The sequence below is a fragment of the Ischnura elegans genome, chromosome 11 (assembly GCF_921293095.1).
Source record: "Ischnura elegans chromosome 11, ioIscEleg1.1, whole genome shotgun sequence".
NCBI classification, from domain to species: domain Eukaryota; kingdom Metazoa; phylum Arthropoda; class Insecta; order Odonata; family Coenagrionidae; genus Ischnura; species Ischnura elegans.
The window spans coordinates 55,537,390-55,554,881 of NC_060256.1; the positions used below are offsets into that span (position 1 = coordinate 55,537,390).

At 39.7% G+C, this 17,492-nt stretch overlaps 1 protein-coding gene across 5 annotated transcripts in view; it reads left to right on the forward strand.

The window, feature by feature from the left end:
- Positions 1-17,492, forward strand: part of LOC124168024 (nuclear receptor coactivator 2-like) — a 304,024-nt gene that overhangs the window by 238,173 nt on the left and 48,359 nt on the right. For 3 of the 5 annotated variants that reach the window (XM_046546108.1, XM_046546111.1, XM_046546109.1), the window contains exons 3-13: positions 815-965; positions 1,365-1,484; positions 3,065-3,242; positions 3,346-3,503; positions 5,068-5,394; positions 5,612-5,871; positions 8,212-9,274; positions 11,748-11,993; positions 13,464-13,715; positions 14,855-15,074; positions 16,103-16,465. In XM_046546108.1, coding sequence (XP_046402064.1) covers positions 815-965; positions 1,365-1,484; positions 3,065-3,242; positions 3,346-3,503; positions 5,068-5,394; positions 5,612-5,871; positions 8,212-9,274; positions 11,748-11,993; positions 13,464-13,715; positions 14,855-15,074; positions 16,103-16,465 — 3,338 coding nt within the window. The remainder of the gene's footprint in view (positions 1-814; positions 966-1,364; positions 1,485-3,064; positions 3,243-3,345; positions 3,504-5,067; positions 5,395-5,611; positions 5,872-8,211; positions 9,275-11,747; positions 11,994-13,463; positions 13,716-14,854; positions 15,075-16,102; positions 16,466-17,492) is intronic. The other 2 variants (XM_046546110.1, XM_046546112.1) reach the window with 2 other exon arrangements.

The window sequence follows — 17,492 nt, forward strand, 5'->3', positions numbered from 1 at the left end:
TACGTATTCTGTTTCTCCAATAATTTAATACAGTAAAACCTCTTTACATATTAATGAAGGGGACCAAAATTTGGGCAATTTGATGTATGGAGGTTCACCATAGAGAGGTTTTAGTCATAGGCACCATTTTTTCATATCCTTTGGAAATGAAAGGCACTACTGTATTTTAAACCATTGTATTTATGTGTTTAAACACACATGCATGCATCAGCGAACATATATTTATTATTTAATAATTACAGAAAGCGAGCGCTATCGCTTGATTTTTACCATGATTCGAGAGAAAATGATGTGATCTCTCTCAATTCAACAGTCACTTAAAATGATTAGGATAGTTGTATACTTTTTTCTTATTTACTGTTAGGTATGCTCTCATATTGAACAAAATGGCCACAACTAATGATTAACGTGAAAATTACTGCATATTAAGGTATATAAGAAAAAAAAAGAGTGAAACATTTATTGCTGAAAATGTCATTCCATTTACGTAATCACGTCTGCATTAATGGTCTCTTGTTGTCTTGGTACGATTTGCGGAGGTAGTTGGGCCGTCTCGGGGATATCTCCTTGGTATGATAAGTGGGGGTTTTATGATAGAAAGAGGTTCACTTCAAAGAGCTTTGTCTATAAATTTACATGTAAATCAGACGGGACCGTAGGGGTGGTAAGATGTATGGAGGGTTATGATGTAAAGAGGTTCACTACATAGAGGTTTTACTGTAATTCAATCGTGTATTGTGGCCACACTTTCATGCCAACAGTAATGCTGACATTTCCTCTTGGTTGATCACTTGCTGTAATTTTTTTTTTGCAGGAACAAGTGCCTTAATGAGAAGCGCCGCAGGGAGCAGGAAAACGTGTACATAGAAGAGCTGGCCGAGTTGATTTCTGCCAGCTTTGCTGAAATGAGCTCGCTCTCCGTCAAACCGGACAAGTGTGCCATCCTCCAAGAGACAGTCAACCAGGTAACAGCAACATGTGATTTGATGGTGCGATGAAACTTTCATTATACTGTTTCCCTATTTTTTTTCTCTTATTTTTCGTACTCCATTCACCTAATCATTTGTCTTTCATGCTCTTTATTTCCATTTCTTCCATGAAAATTTTGGCATTTCCTCATTTATTTTGTCCTACTTTAAAGTGAAAAGAGAGAGTATTGCAATGTGGCGTGAGCAATTGATGCACCCTTGCTTGCCCCCAACCACCTGTTCGTTCCCACATTTTTGTATTCTTATGAAAGGGGTTTATGATGCTCCGTTGTGTGTTGTGTGATGATAAGTGTAGTTTTGTCGTTCTTTCGTGTCCCACGTATGGCCGTGACTGTTTGTCTGCTGTAACTTGTCATGTGTCGCCTCTCTCGACAGATCCGTCGCATAAAGCAACAGGAAGGCGGTTCTAGCAGCGATGCTGTCCAGCAGGGGGAGGTGTCTTCCTCCAAGCCAACCATCCTAGCAAATGAAGTGTTTGGGCCACTACTTCTTGAGGTAATGGAATAGATTTACTGCATCCAACTATATTAAAAAATATTCTACTGATAGGGTAGTTTCCTTCATCAAAGAAAACAAAAGGCATTGCCATTCGTCACCCACCATTAGTGTATTCATAATATACAAATTATTTGGTTTTAGAAATCTCAGTTTAGACGATAGTCAATGGTCACTTTAACCCAATTTGATAAAGGCCAGATTGGCACCCATGCGATGCCACTCCACGTGATATCACCGGGACCTAGATGCTATACGAGTAGAAATAGGTTTTACATCGTCTGAGATTACCAATGCATGCATGAGGCACAAAGCTCAGGGAAACATTTTCTTTATAATCACCTATTAAAATTGCCAAGGTCAGAAAGTTGCCTTCGTTTGATAGGGTATTAATAATCCATATTTAAGCTAAGTGCTAACTGCTAGCAGGGTACTCTATGCTACCGCCATGCTCGGCAGCAAGCAGCCTGCATCGTAGTGGTGTTCCTAGCCTCACACCCAGGTGGCCTCACACAGCAGCGACCAGACGTCACACTGGCTTTTCCTGGCATTCATACTTTGCATCGCATTTTCGGGCGCTTGAAAATTTTCAGTTTTCATTTAATCGTGAAAAATAGATGTTGTAATTTAAAAATCTAAAAGCGTGAAATACATGCTCCAGGAGTAATAATATTTCGATTTAGGCAAAAAAAGGTAAACCACCCTATTCAAATGTTTTTGGTAATCTGATTAGGTTATTACCATTAATCAGTGGCGTAACTAGGAATGTGATGTTAGGGGGAATGGGGGGACCTGGGAGGGCAATCCCTCCCCCGGACATTATTATACCCATTCGGTATTGAGAGTGTCATCCCACTGCCATGATATTAATAATGGTCTTTAACTCTAAGCAGATTATTTATATTATATTTGCATGTGATGCAGTTATTGTGTGTCAAAACTGGACAGTTGTTTTCAATAATTGTTTTCATTTTTCTGAGGCTTTGGAGGTGATATACTCCCCCATCCCACCTCCCCTCCCCCCATAGTTTATAAATTGTGTGCAGAATGAAAATCAAAAGTTGCTCTCTATTAGACTTTAAGAATAATGCCCAAAATATAAAGAAGTTTGTATCACCAATGCACAGTTTTTTTATATTATGATTTGGTTATGTTTATTTGGAATACAAAAATACTGAATAACAATTAAATACAAAAAAGATACATTAATGTTCCACAAAATTCAAAAGCCAATAGCTTGGTATGTCACAGTAAGTAAGTTGTCGACTTAGTTTTTAATGAAGAGTCTCTTTTTGAAATACATTTAAAAAAAAGTTATTGATTTCTGTTGGTGGTGATACATGGCAATGAAATTTGGTGAGTGGCTACTATTCATAATGATAATTAATCTTAAGTCTTACAATATTATTATCATTTTCGTCTCATTGTATCAAGTTTTGCAGATAATTCTGAGTTTTGGGGATAACTTTTCCTCATCTAAACTATGACTTTTATATAGAAATGCTTTTGTATTTTGCATAGATTGCCAATCAGATTAAGTTTTTGACATGTTATTAATGTTGATTCTTCTTTTCAAACAGGCCCTCGAGGGCTTCCTCTTTGTGGTCAACACAGAAGGGAAAGTAGAATTTGTGACAGAAAACGTATGTCAATTTATCCGTTATACCCGTGACGAGGTACTCGGCAAAAGTATTTATAATATAATCCATCATGGTGATCATGGAAGGTTCAGCGCCAGCCTTCAACCCTTTCCATTAGGTGAGTTACTTACTTTGATATTCTCTTGCGTAATTATTTGAACTTTGTTTAAATCCAGTGGAGAGTAATATCCTGATATGCTAATCATTGACATCTCTTCAAGCTGGTGGTTCTGTTAATGTTACAGGATGGACAAATGAACCCCAACAGCATTCCCGCAGCCGCAGCTTTAACTGTAGACTGCTAGTCAAACCTCCCGACGATCGGGAGGAGACGATGGAGGAGAAGCAACAGAGGGTGTCTAAGTATGAGAATATGCAGGTAAATATTTGTTAGGGCTTTAATTAGTTCCCAAAGAAGTGTATTGCATTTATAGTAGGGGTATACAAGTAGAGTTGAGTGCCTATTGACTTTGTTGAATTAATCATTCCTTTGAAGATTATCTATCAGTTTCCTAACCAGTCCCAAGAACCGTCCCTTATACCTACTCTCCTTTATTTTCCCTTTCCAACTCTCTCTATCCTTTAAAAATTAGTTTTTTAATGGATAAGCTCAAAAGATGCAAAGAAAGCATAGCATGGAAACCAAAGGAAGATTTGTTAGTTAAATTATCATTAGTATTTAGCCGTTGTTTCTTCTTGCGGCTTTTCATTCAAATGGATAACTGAAGATTTGCTGTGATTAATTTTTAACTATTAGCCTCCTGTTTTATATAGCTAATTAATTTTTATGCTATTCATCTCTCTTTTGGATAACATGAGTTAATATGCATGCATATGCGAATTGTTTGGACATATGTCTCCATTTCTACCATAACTCCTACATTAGTTTAGGAGGAGGTGGGAATTGAATTCTCCTTCTCTGGAAGGTGCTCACAGGAAGACGAGCATTGAATTGATTTCTATAATAGGGGAAGTAGAGTAGACATACTTGTGCTGTGAAATTTAAATGAAGTTGTTAAACTTATAATGCACCAATTATTAATTATATGGTTGTACTAGGTATTTATTTTCTGTTCTGGGTCTCAATCAAGTTTTCCTTTTCACTGCTTAATTTTCAATAGCTGTCAGTGATTTTCATTAGTGTATCATGAAATCTTCATTAAATAACACATTAAGTAATTTTGTGAGGAAATGGGTCGATTAAAAGCTCTTTTGAAATGTATTTCAAGTAAATTGTGCTGTAAAAAATCTTTGAAATTGGATTTTGCACTAATTATTTGGGTACATGTAGATTATTTTTGACTCTGGTTCTGATTGTGGTCTTCAGCTCAAGAACTCACGGAACCTTGAACTGAAGAACCAAGCAGACTTATTATATGTAATCAAATATAGAAATTGGAATCAACTTTAAAGAAAGAATTCATAAATATTTAATAATATAATATATATCTATTTATATAATTAAATATTAATAATAAGAACTGATTGTTGTTATAATTATTTAGTTATTATTAGGTTATAATGTATATGTATAAATCGTGGCCCTTATATACTGGTTGCTAATCTCTGGCTCGGGATTGTTGCCTGAGATTCCGCTTTTACCCCTCAAGCCCCTCACTCGCCTCCCCTCAAACGAAACTCTGGGCAGTCGCGCTACCACTAGGGGAAATATGGTACTAACTGCGCTGTCGGCAGCGGTATATGCTTTCGACCACACTTTCGACAGCGCAGTTAGTACCATATTTCCCCTAGTGGTAGCGCGACTGTGCCCAGAATTTCGTTTGAGGGGTAAAAGCAGAATCTCAGGCAACAATCCCGAGCCGGAATATGTCGGGAGATTAGCAACCAGTATATAAGGGCCATGGTATAAATAATAATAATCTATTAAGCAAACAGACCACTTATTATTTTAATTTCATGCCCCTTTCAAATTTTCTTTCCAGATCTCTTCTATGCTCTTCCCCTACCCAAATGATAAATCTGAAGAAGGTGGCAGCAGTGGTGGGGGTGGCAGCGGTGGAGAAGTGACCTCAGAGTCGAGTGAAGTTGGTCCGTGTTTGATGTGCGTGGCTCGAAGGGTGCCCTCGAACGAGAAGCAACCCCCAACCCTAGGACATCCTCCCCTGGCCCTCGGAGGGCCTGGCCCTATTGGCGGCACGACCAGCACACCCATAGTGGAACAGTTCACGATGAAGCTGGACACAAATGGTCGCATAATCGGGGTTGACACTAGTGGTGTCTCGTCGACTTACTCTCAGTACCTAAACAAGGTTTGTGTCATTGCTCTCGCCAGTTAGTTGTCTTTACTCTGATCACTCTTCTTAGTTGTGCTCACTGTTTTTACCTGTGATATCTGTGGGTGTCCCATCATTGTTTTTACTCTGCCATCTCTTTCTGTCGATCATTCTTCATTTCCATTCATGCAGCGGAGATGTTTTTCTTTCAGCCATAAGATGAATGTATTTTTGCTTGTTTACTTGTGTCCAGGACCTAATGGGCCTTGTCGTGCAGGAGCTATGTCATCAGCAGGACCAGAGCAAGCTGGCTGCTCACTTTAAGGAGACGCTTGTCAATGGCCACAGTACAAGTGGCATGTACCGCCTTCGTGTCACAGGACCGGACAGGTATCTCCATGTTCAGACTAAGTCAAAGTTGTTCAAGTCTCCGTCAGGTGGAGGCGGAGGGTCGTCCTCCTCTCTCAGCCCTCATGAGCAGGATTTCATCATGGCCACCCATTCAATTATAGGGTAAGTAGTGTTCTATGAGTCTCCATGTGGTCTAGTGTCTAGCCTGTAAGTCTACAGGGTGGCTGGTAAAGAAATAAGGTATCGAAAAAGACGAATAGATTCTATGTTAACAGTACTAATTTATTGAAATTAGTATCATACATACAGTGAGTCCTCGTTTAACGTCACTTACCGTTCCTGAAAAATGTGAGGATAAACGAAATAACGTTAATCGAAGCATAATATCCCATAAGAAACAATGTAAAAAGTGAATATCGGCTCCTAGACCTCACAATTCCTATGCGAAAAAATTTTAGCGTATAATATCTGGGGCATTTTTTACGATGGGAATGCCAAACTATGGCATAAATACGTGTTCCTGTCTTCATCTATGACAATAGCAGCAGTGACGAAAAATTCTTCTCCATTTTTGTATCTTCCTACATTTGCTTTTCGGCTTCGCTATGGTGGTCGCCCGGGCGAGCGTTGCCTGGGCATCATCATCGCTTAAACATCGTCGCAGTTACAGGAGCCAAAATTATTGTGAACACGGCAAAAAAAGTGACGACAAAAACTCACGAGTTCTACACGGAAAAATTCCTTGAAATAACTTTTTAGGTTCCTGAAAACCATTATGTCAAGTAAAACCTTGCGCACCTACCTAAGAATTCATTTAGCAGAAAATTTGCTAAAACCGTAATCGCAATTAACAATAAACGCACCGTTTTACACTTCATTTAGACTGACTGTATTACCGCCCGCAAAACGAACAACCTGTAACGCCCGCCGCTTCGCGTTTTTTTCTAGCGCGAAATTTAAAAGCCTTGACGTTATCGCAAAGCGAAGGTGCAATAAACGAATGACGGTCTCAAAATTTTCGTGAGGTTATCGCGAAATGACGTTAAACGGGGTGACGTTGAACGAGGACTCACTGTACAGTATTATATTAGAATCTTGATGTATTCAAAATTCAATTCAAGTGCCTGTGGCATTGGCCAATTTCCTCAAGAGACCAGATATGGAGTACACCCTTTTCTGGAGGAAGTTGCGTGGGATATTGTTGATAACTTTACGAATCCTTGCTTCTAATTGTTCCAGTGTGTGTGGTTTTGTCCAGTATATCTTATCTTTGCCCAGCCCCATTAAAAAAAGTCTCATTGTGTCAGATCTGATCTTATAGCTTACCACTCATGAGGTCTGCGTCTCCCAAGTCCTGGAAACTTCTCATTCAACCATGCAGCATGACATTTGCAAAGTGAGGTGGTGTGCCGTCTTGCATAAAAATGATGTCATTGGTGTTACCCATCAGATACAGTGGACTATCTGATTATCAACTCCTTATTTAATGTCCTACATGTACACACTTTTTTCATTATAATTATTTCAATATTAAAAATTCTGCATCTGTTTAATAATACCTAGGTATATACAAGCCACCCTGTATATTAGTCTTCTCTGTATGAAATAGCATTTTTTTCACCAGGAAATTCTCTGGGCGACCTTATAACTGCCTGAACCACCACTCCCATAACCCTTTCATAATTCCTAAAACATTTTTTCATCTCTGGCATCAAATTTTCATCTTAGGAGTTTTAGTAATAGTTAAAGTATGAAACAGCATATTTTTTTAAGGAACTTTCTATGGATAACCCTGAAACTGTTTGAACTGCCACTCTCGAAACCCTGGTGGATGTGTTAATGTGGTTAACTTATAAAATTAATTACCGAAGTGGTTGCTTACAGGTGTTTCCTTTATTTTGGGCAGAGTTGTAACATACTAGTATTGGAAGCTTTGTTTTGGCCTTTACGTCCTGTTGTCCTGCAAGGATGTTGGATAATAATTTAAAATCAAATAGCCCTTTAGGAATAAATTAATTTTCAAGTTTAATGTTGTGCCTGGTGCAAATCTGTTTGAATCCTCCTCTTTCCATCAAAACTTTTTAACCTTTCCACAAGTACGTTTATGCTTGCTAAAGATGTCTGGCATCTAGATCAATGCATCTGCCATGATTATTCATTGTGTGGTTTGAATTTGTAAGTATTTCTTGGCAAATAATTAAAACTCATTTATAAAGCAATGGTTTGCAAGTTTTTGGAATTCTGATATCATTGTAACATCATTCTTAGTTGTGTCCTGTAAAAGTTGTAGAGACTCAATTGATTTCAAACTCAATTTTATGGAGAAAATGAATTGAAGAGCAGTAATAAAAGTTTTTGTTTCATGACCAAGTGAATTTTTATAATCAAAATTCATTTAATTGCTAAAAATACTCGTGTGTGTGTGTGTGTTGGTGGAGTATTTTTGGTTCTGCCAAGAGGAATCTTTCGGGGTAAATCAAAGCATGTTATTCTTTCCTACAGGGACCAGGAACTAGCCAACGCAAACAGTGACAACAGTGCCCTAAATCCCCCCGGGAATTCTCCCCGTTCCCTTCCCCCCTCAGTGAGCCAACAAAGTACATGTAACAGTGGAAGCAACAATGCTTCAGTTGGTGGCCTCCTCCAGTCCCCGCAAGGTGCCGGAGGGAGCATGAACGGTCAGATAACCCACGACCCCTCCCCCTCCCCTGGCCCTTTCCCCCTCAACCCCAATGACTATGGGCTCGGTGAGTTTCCCGCACTGGGCGACTTCTTCCCCACCTCCTCCTCGTGGGACGTGATCGGCCCGGACAGCAGCCCCGACGGGCCCTCGACAACCACCGCATCGGCCGACTCTGCCTCTAGGAGGCATCCCCCCACCCCACCCTCGTCCTGGGGCATGGGCAGCGACACACACCACCCCCCTCGGCCAGACTCGGTGCGGTCCCTGACCCCCGCGTCCACCCCTGGCCCGCCCCCAAACGTGACTGCCTTCAGCCCCAGTGGTGCGAGTGGAATCTGCCCCAGCCCCCTGGACCCGTATTCCAGTGGCATGAGGCCCAGTCCTGCGTCCTCCTCGCCCTTTGGCGGCTCATTTCCCTTCAGCCCGATGGGGGAGATGCCCTCGCAGCAACAGCAGCAGACGGTTCAGGCGCAACAGCAAGCCCAGATGCCGCGGACTCCGGGCTATGGGGAGGAGTCGTCTCCTAGAGATCCCGAAGTTGGTAGGGGGCGTGCCAGCCTCCCGCCGCCCTCCATGCCGATGCAGCTTCAGCACCCAGCCGAGTCGAAGCGGCTGAGGAGCCTGCTGACGAAACGTCACGGCACAGACGACGAGATGGAAGACATTTCAGAGGGGTCTTCTTCGGCGTCGCCGGCCAGTCGGAATCGTAACCAGATTCTGAAGGGTCTCCTCAACCAGGAGGATGAGGAGGAAGACGGCAGTGGGCGTGAAGACGGCCGTCGGGGTAGCATCTCACGGATGCCATCCATTGGCAGTGGCGCCGGCCCCTCTCCAGGTGGTGACAACAGCAGGAATTCGGGTGGTAACAACATGCTTCTAAAGGTATGCTAATGATTTTCATCTAAGTTGCACGTAGGAAATCAGTGGTTGATGAGTAGCCATTGTAATTCAATGAATTTATGGTCGAGCAGTATTTGTCTGGAAAATGGAATGGTTCATCTTCAAAATTTACCTTCCTACCTATTTAGAAGATCATACTATTTGAAAGCTATCTTACATAAAAAATGATAGTTGGCAAATTTGAAAATTTTCTCATTTAGTAACGTTATAAATTAACTGAACCATGTCAGCCAGACTGCTGGATTGAATCATACTCTACCCAGGAATCCTTAAATTGGGCAAGAAAATTTTATAATTGCAATCATTGAGCACTTCATAGTTGAACTTCTGATACTAATGTATTTTGAGTTTTTATATAGTTTTGTACGATTGTTACTGGTATAGAACAACATTAGGAATGCATTTCCACTAAATTATTTTTGAAGCATTGGATAATCATTTTTTGTCAGTCTTTCATCGCGTAACATATTCGTTTTTATGTATTATTTTAATCAGTATAAAATATGTGCTGGATGCTACCATGAATAGGCTTACATGTAATAATAGAGTTTCCAGACTTCATATTGCAAAAGTATTGCTTGTGTGACATAATTCTTCAGATGCTGTCCGACTTGAATCTTGGTGAATACGGATGTTTTTAAAGGATAAAGAGAGAGAAGTACGTAATTGATTTTATTGAACTTCTCCTGGGTAAACAATATCTGTGAGCATTTCACAGAGCAGCAGATTTTGTTCAGGGAGTGAAATGATGGCATTTGACTTCATTTTGTTTCCTGAGCAAGACTGGAGTGACATCAGTTCGTATCAGTCCTGATGAATGTAAGCAATCACTTCCTCAGCCATGTAACAAGTAATAATTCCCTCGGCCCTGCAATCTTATTATTTTTTGCAGCCAATTTTTATGGTTTAGTAATTGAAGTATAAGCCAGATTTTTATCTTAAGCTTTCTCTTTGAGTGTTCATTTTTATTTTGAAATTGTTAAATATTTTTCCAGTTTTTAAAAAATGAAATCCAATTTTGCTTGCATCTTGCATCTTGTATTTTTCCCATTTTAAGTGTGAATCATATATTTTGGTTATTGACCTCAATTCAATAATCCTTTTTAATGGTAAAGAATACACATTGGTCTTTTGATAGTCTTAATAAGAAGTAAGACTCTTTAATTAAAGGGCAGCAAGCAAGTTTGATAAGCAATGATGCAGGAATTTCTTGGTCTGCTCATGTTCTGTAAAATCCTAAGCCTGAAAATTTCTTAGGCTTGTTAGTAAAAAGTGTGAAACATATTAATGGTTAACATACGTTTAGTACGTATACATTTACTAGTGGTGGATCCATTTTGGTGAAAGGGAATTTTACCCCCAGAAGGTCAGGAGAAAAGCTTTGTGCCATGCTAATATATTTCAATGCTTCCATGCCAAGTGTCATCTGTTATGGATGATCTGGGTGAACTTCTTATCAAGAAGTAAGGACAAGATCAACAACAAAATACCAAATTTGTTAATGAAATATAATTACTATTGATTTCTTTGGGTGTAACTTGGGGGAATTATTGAAAATTCATGATAGAATAATCAAACATAGTAACTGAAATTTTATTTGAAATTTCCACAATTTTTGTCACCAAACTGTGGCATATTCATGTGTACAGCTGGTGGTGCAAGCAGGGCACTGGTCATTTTCCTATCCCCTTTCTCCCTCCAGTACTCCTTGCCCATATATCTCTCTGCCTTGTTCTATGGCAGTGCACATGAATATGTCACAGTGTAGTGAAACGCGTTGTGAGTTTCAAATAAAATTTTAGTGGATATGAAAAAGGTGGATTATTTCATCATGGAAAATAAATGGATTTAGTCCCTATTATCTATGGATTAGATAATTCTTTGTGTATTCCATTGATTTTTAATCAACATTGATTGTGTTCCAACGACCGAGTGTCATAGTCATGGTTCGCTACCTTAAGGATTTATGCTGCTATGAATATGATGCTCGGTGATAATGAAATGAAAAAAATTTCGTTCCACCAATTTATTTAAAGGTATGACTAGTTTTGATGTCTTGGTCAGATAGATGCCTAGATCAATACCTTGATGATGACGCTGCAATCGAAACTAATCATATCTTAAATAAATTGATGGAATAAAATTAAGTTTTTTCATTTCATTTTTAAAATGAACGTCCACAAAATTGAGGATGAGACAAAAGAGGAAATGATGCTCAGACGTTGAAACTGCAGTTGATGTTGAATAAAAATCTGTGGAATACACAAAATATTGTCAAATTCGACGGGAAATTTTTCCTCCAAGCGATGCCTGAAGGAGTTCCTTTCACTGGTAGAATGTTTTCCACATTCCCCGGAATTTCTCCTCTTTAATAACTCATGTCTGGATCTGCCTCTGTACTTGACTGTAATTGGTGATGAATGGAACAAAAAAATCCCTTGATTCATTGATGTAGCTGTTGAATGAAAAGAGTGACGACGATGACCTAGAGGCGCGGGCAGGTCTCAAGAAACAGAATGAGCTTTTGAATCAGCTGATGAAGGAACCGGACGGGAGCAGTGGCGATCAGGGGCAAGAGCGTTGGGGAGGCACTCCAAACAGTCCAATGGTGTCCCCGCACCCGTCCCACACCATGCATCACCACCAACACCAGCACTCCGGGGCGTCAACACCTCAAACCCCACCCAATGTTGCCTCTCAGGTGGGTCTACAAGGGAGGCTTGTCTCCCTTGCGCAACTGATTGCAGTGTGGTGTGTGTGTGTGTAAGCCCTTATGTGGGCATTCAGAGTGGAGGTTCAAGACAATGTGTCGAGAAAGTGTTGTCAGCCTGCGTGAAAGTGGCTGCTAACCGAATGGCTTGTTTATTGTCGATTCATTTGCAATGATGTTATTTCTGTTGGTTTCTTTTGACCATGGCACATTGGATTGAAGCAATGCGATCATATTATAGTCTTTCTTGTTGGCTTAAGTATTTCCTTCTATTTGTGGGTTATCACTGACTGAAAAATTTATTAGATCAAGTCACTCATTTTCACATAAAAATTATCTAGCATTTGTGACTTTAATTTTCGTTTAAGAAGTGTATAGGTTGTAAATTCAAATGTTGTGGAGATCATTTGCTGATATAAATGTGGATGGAAAAGGAAGTCAATGATACAAAATGAATTTGCGATCGCATGGTGGATTGATAAGTTTGATAACAATGTAGTGCAAAGTGGTCTAGGTTGAAGAACAGGCATTATTTCACAGATACTGTTGCTGGTCAACCTAAAAAAATTCATTCATCTATCTTAATTTTACCAATTCTGTTCTTTCCCCTTCTTGCATCTTATTGTGAATCTCAGAGTCCACATACTGACCAAAGTCCTTAAACAACCACTTTATAGTCTTCTCTTATAATTCTTTTTTTGCTAAAACCTAAATTGATGTGTCAGCTTAATCTTTATTGATCTCATCATATTTGAACTTTCTAGGTTCCATTTTTGTTTAAGCCTTCCAAAATAAAAACCTTTGAACTTTCAGTAAATTCTTTATTTCAACATGATCAGAGGAAAATGTTGTATGCAGAATTTCGTGTGTTTTCTATTTGTTTGGAACGTAGTGTTGGAGATATCTCACTCTGTAACTTAGGATTTACTTTGTGATTTAAAAAATATTGCTTTGGTCTGAATCCTTTGCAAGAATACAGTAAAATCCAATTATATGTGGGTCTTGGGTGGGTCGTACCCACATTATGGGTAACCCGCGTTCCTACGGTAAACTTCTTGGGAAACAGAGAAAAACCTCTAAAGCTAAATTTTTACAGCAAATTTTTTTTCAAAAATATATTGAAAATGTTATTTTATCGTTTAAGATTTCATCCCTGATCTGTTGTAACAGGAATCACTGAAATATTCTTTTGATATTTTCTTTTGGCACGGCAGTTGATAGTACTAATTTTTCCAAAAAGAGACCCACAAGTAGCAATCAAATTAATACTGTTATAAGTTACAGAGGGCATGGTGAGAACCACGGCATTTATGAAAACACGGTTTTTGTGGGGCGAGTTAAAATCGGCCTTTACTGTATCTTTATTATTATCCACCTTATCAGTCCACCTTTCATATTATGATTCTTATTGAGGTGTTTGTATGTAGTAAAGAATTTCTTTTTCATTGTTACATTCAACAGAGTATGTACCGAGGTGGAGGGGGTCCAACACCGCAGTCTCCCCCTTCGACTTCAGCACCTGCGGATTCCCTCTCTGGTGGTGGTCACAGAGTAAGGAAGCGGCAGGGTGAAGAAGGTGATGACATTGTTGGCGGTTCAGGGCCCTCTGCCAAAAAGAAGGTTTCCATGACCCCAAGTCCCTCATCCACGGTCAACCCCTTATCGAACCTCATCAGAGGGGATTCGTCAACAATGATTGTTGGATCATCGCAGGTAAGCATAGCCTACTTTGCCATTTATAGTGTGCCCCATAGGTGGTTTTGGGGGGGGGGGGGGGGGCACTGGGCATGTGCCCCATCCCAGACACTTAAAAAATAGACAAGAGTTTTAATTCGGTTATCATTACCTTAGTTTTGTTTTGTGTATTATGGAGCCTTAATCATTTAATTTCATATTCATAAATTGCATATTAAAGTAAAGAGAAAATTTTGTACAGTAATTGTTGTGTGTTTCAAGAAAGTTTGCCTGTCTGATCCTTGTTCCCTCCCCAGAAAAAAATCCTGAATCTGCCCTTGATGTGCCCACTATCATAAATTAATTTCAGATGTATAAAATTCAGCAGTGGGAAAATCATTCGCCTTGACAGGGATTCGTAGCAGGATCCCTGGATTTCCAGCTGACTGCTTTAGCCAATTAAGCTACCAAGGTGCCAATCTCCTCGGTGGAAATTTATGCATGGAAAAGAATGATTTTTTCCTCTGTGGAATTTTGCACATTAGGGCATTGTGGGTAACTTCCGAAAGTTATAACGGTGGCTAGTCCCAGTATACTAGAATAAATTTCAGGCCTGAAATTGGACAGTATGTAATGTTGTTTCCATGGAATATAAGTAATAGTTTAAAGCTTTGTGATAGCATGTCAAATGCAAAATAAATTCATTGTAGTCCACGCTTAAATTTACAAATTGACTCAGGTTTGATCGCACTAGATGTCCCATCATTTGGGTGGGTCCTTAAATGATGAAAGAAATTCCAAAAATTTTCACTTAGTGAAGCCTGCTACTATTATTTACATTTCAAGTTCACATTTTGGAAGTCTCACGGGAGATTACAGTGGCACATGTTGTAGAGGTCATGCTTTCTAAGCCACTGTCGGAGTGTGGGAAATCTCATAGCATCTCAACCATAGGGGTTGAAAATTGCCTCACATAATTATTGGACCACACTCCCTTTGGGCACTTGCTTCATCATCACTCATATAAGAGACTAAATTTGTAAAGAAGTCACTCATCAGAACTCTCGGAAGCCATGCAAAAAAATCCTAAAGACGCCTTTGCCTGCAAGTTTGGCTGTATTTTGAAAAAAATCAAGGTTCACATTACTGATGCATGACTTCTTGTTCATGGACAATAGGTGACTTCTTCTGGCGGCAGTGGGCAGAGCAATCTCTGTCAACGGAATAAAATGTTGGCAATGCTGTTGGCTCAGAAGCCTTCTGAACCGGCGACGATACCTCCAATACCAGCATCAATCCTCACTGCCACACCTCAAGATGGGTTGCCCCGAGTTGCAGAGCAGAAGCATATGGTGCCATCTACTGGACCTGGCCCTGGAGGAGGAGGTGGTGGCGGTGGTAAGTGTTGTTTAACCCTGAATCACGTGCACATTTTTTCCATCCAAGTATTCACTTGAGCAATCCCTTTTTGGGACCTTGAAAAGTGATCACTCAAGGTATCACTTTTTTAAATCACACAATCATTATTTCGGTCACTCTTTCCATCACTTTTCGCTGTTCTCACAGCTACTCATTCATGTTTACCTATGTTGTTCCCATAAGGTTCATTTTCAAACCTTGTGCTGGAATTGCTTTGTATGGCCACGCGTCCTCATTTACTGATAAGCAGTTTCAGTGATGGCTTTAGCGATGAAAAAAATCCCTGCAGCTCTTTGTTGGCATAGCCATGGGAAAAGGGTAGTTTTTAGCTGCGGATGCTCTCCTGGCTGCAATACTGTTCAGGTGCTTGGTCGTTCTTCTTGAAGTACTGCTGCGTGAATTTGTTCATTTCCCTTTACAATGGTGAAGAACGTCTACTTATTAATTCGAAATGGCTTAGCAATTTCAGTCTTGGAACCCTTGCCAATTTCCCAGTTGGCAATAATTTGCACTTCGGTTTTGTAGACCTAAGGACTTGAATTTACCAAACAAAATTAAATGACAAAAGAACAATGAGATATGAAAGTGAGAAATTAATTAATGCCCAGAGAATCGGGACGCAACAAACATTAGAACGTTAAAGTGGCAATGAGATATGAAAGTGAGAAATTAATTAATGCACAGAGAATCGGGACGCAACAAACATTAGAACATTAAAGTGGGAGGAAAAGCCGTAGTTTTAGTTGTATTTAATGCCAGAGATGAACCGTGTGATCGCAAAGTCAACCTTTCGTAAATACAAATGGCACAGGTGAGGAATTGAGCCTTAATCACTAATATGAATTCATTTTTTATGCAAACCATTGTGGTTTAAATAGTTCCTTGACTAGCTCTTGCTGATTCATACTTTTTGCGTTATCCCACACTTGTTATATGGGGCTTCTACTGTACCTGGTTCCAGTGCTGATTCTTCAATGCTGATCTTGTGTCTCTCTCCTCTTCAACAGGAGTGCAACAGCACCATCACAGGAACTCACAGCAGCCAGGCGAAGGTCAGATGGGTATGCACCATGGCATGCAGCAACAGCAACATGGTGGTCATCAACAGCAGATGGGCGGTGGGTCCAAGATGCACCAAGGGTTGAATCAGCAACAGCAGCAACAACAGCAAATGCACCTCCAGTCAAGAGGCCTTTCCCCTGACGACTCTTTCTCGGATTATCGTCGGTCGGTCGGGGACTCGATGGGAGACAGCAGTTCGCTCAGCTGTGTTTCAAGTTGGGGCGAAAACATTAGCCAGTCATCAGATCCATATCTCTCAATCATACTTGACGAGGTCATTGATATAGTGCCTGATGCTACCATAACAGGTGAGGTTAAGTTAAGGTGGATATACACGTAAAAGCTCATTTTTGCCCATGAGTAATTGCAAAATTTCTTATTGAATGTAACCCAATAGATTGAAAAAATGTCTTTAAAATGGCATGTGAAGTAAGGCATGTGAAACAAGTGACTCTGTATGCAGTTATAAAATTATAATTTTTATTGTTCCTAGAGATCACATGTACAGGTGACTTGGAAGTCATCAAAAGAAAGAATAAAAATAAATCATAGTTAAAATAAGTGAGGTATAGGAATATTTACAATTTTGACAGCTTAAAGGAAAAGTTACAATTTTTAGTGGCTGATGGATAAAGATTACCCTGAGCCCAACATGAAAACCTTCATGCTGTAGTAGATGTTACCCACTAAATACTTCTTCAGAGCATTCTTGAATGGTATAGGTGGAAGACATTTGATATTATGTTGTAATTTGTTGTATATTTTTGATAGTGTGTATAGATTGACACATGTGCAAAGTTAAAATGTACCAAAGAATGAAGTTTGCCATGAAAAACTATTTGACTTAGCCGGGATTCGAACCTGGATCTCCCAATGCCAGTTAGTTGTGTTAGCCATTTACACCACCAAGCCATTTTCTCTATGTTAACTTCAGGATGGGTTTTACTGAACAAGATATTGACGGAACAAGAGCACACCGTGGCATATGCGCTGGAGGTCGTGCTTTCTAAGCCACTGTTGGAGTGTTACCTTAACTATAACTAAAACTCCGTAGGAATAGAAGAAATAAAAACTTGGCTATTTTCATTCAGAAGATCCCCTGAGGATGAACAGCAAGTCACTGCTCGTAACTTCGGGAGACATGGATAACATCATCTGGTGGAAAACCCGAGAAACTTTTCTGCACTTGACTATATCCACGTGGTAATTTATTATCACTGAATATTGTTTCGTTACTGCGTAACATTGTCACGGTGATAATGTTATGCAGTAACGTAAATAGCCAAGTTTTTATTTCTTCTTATCCTATAATAAAGGATTTCCACTAAGTTACGC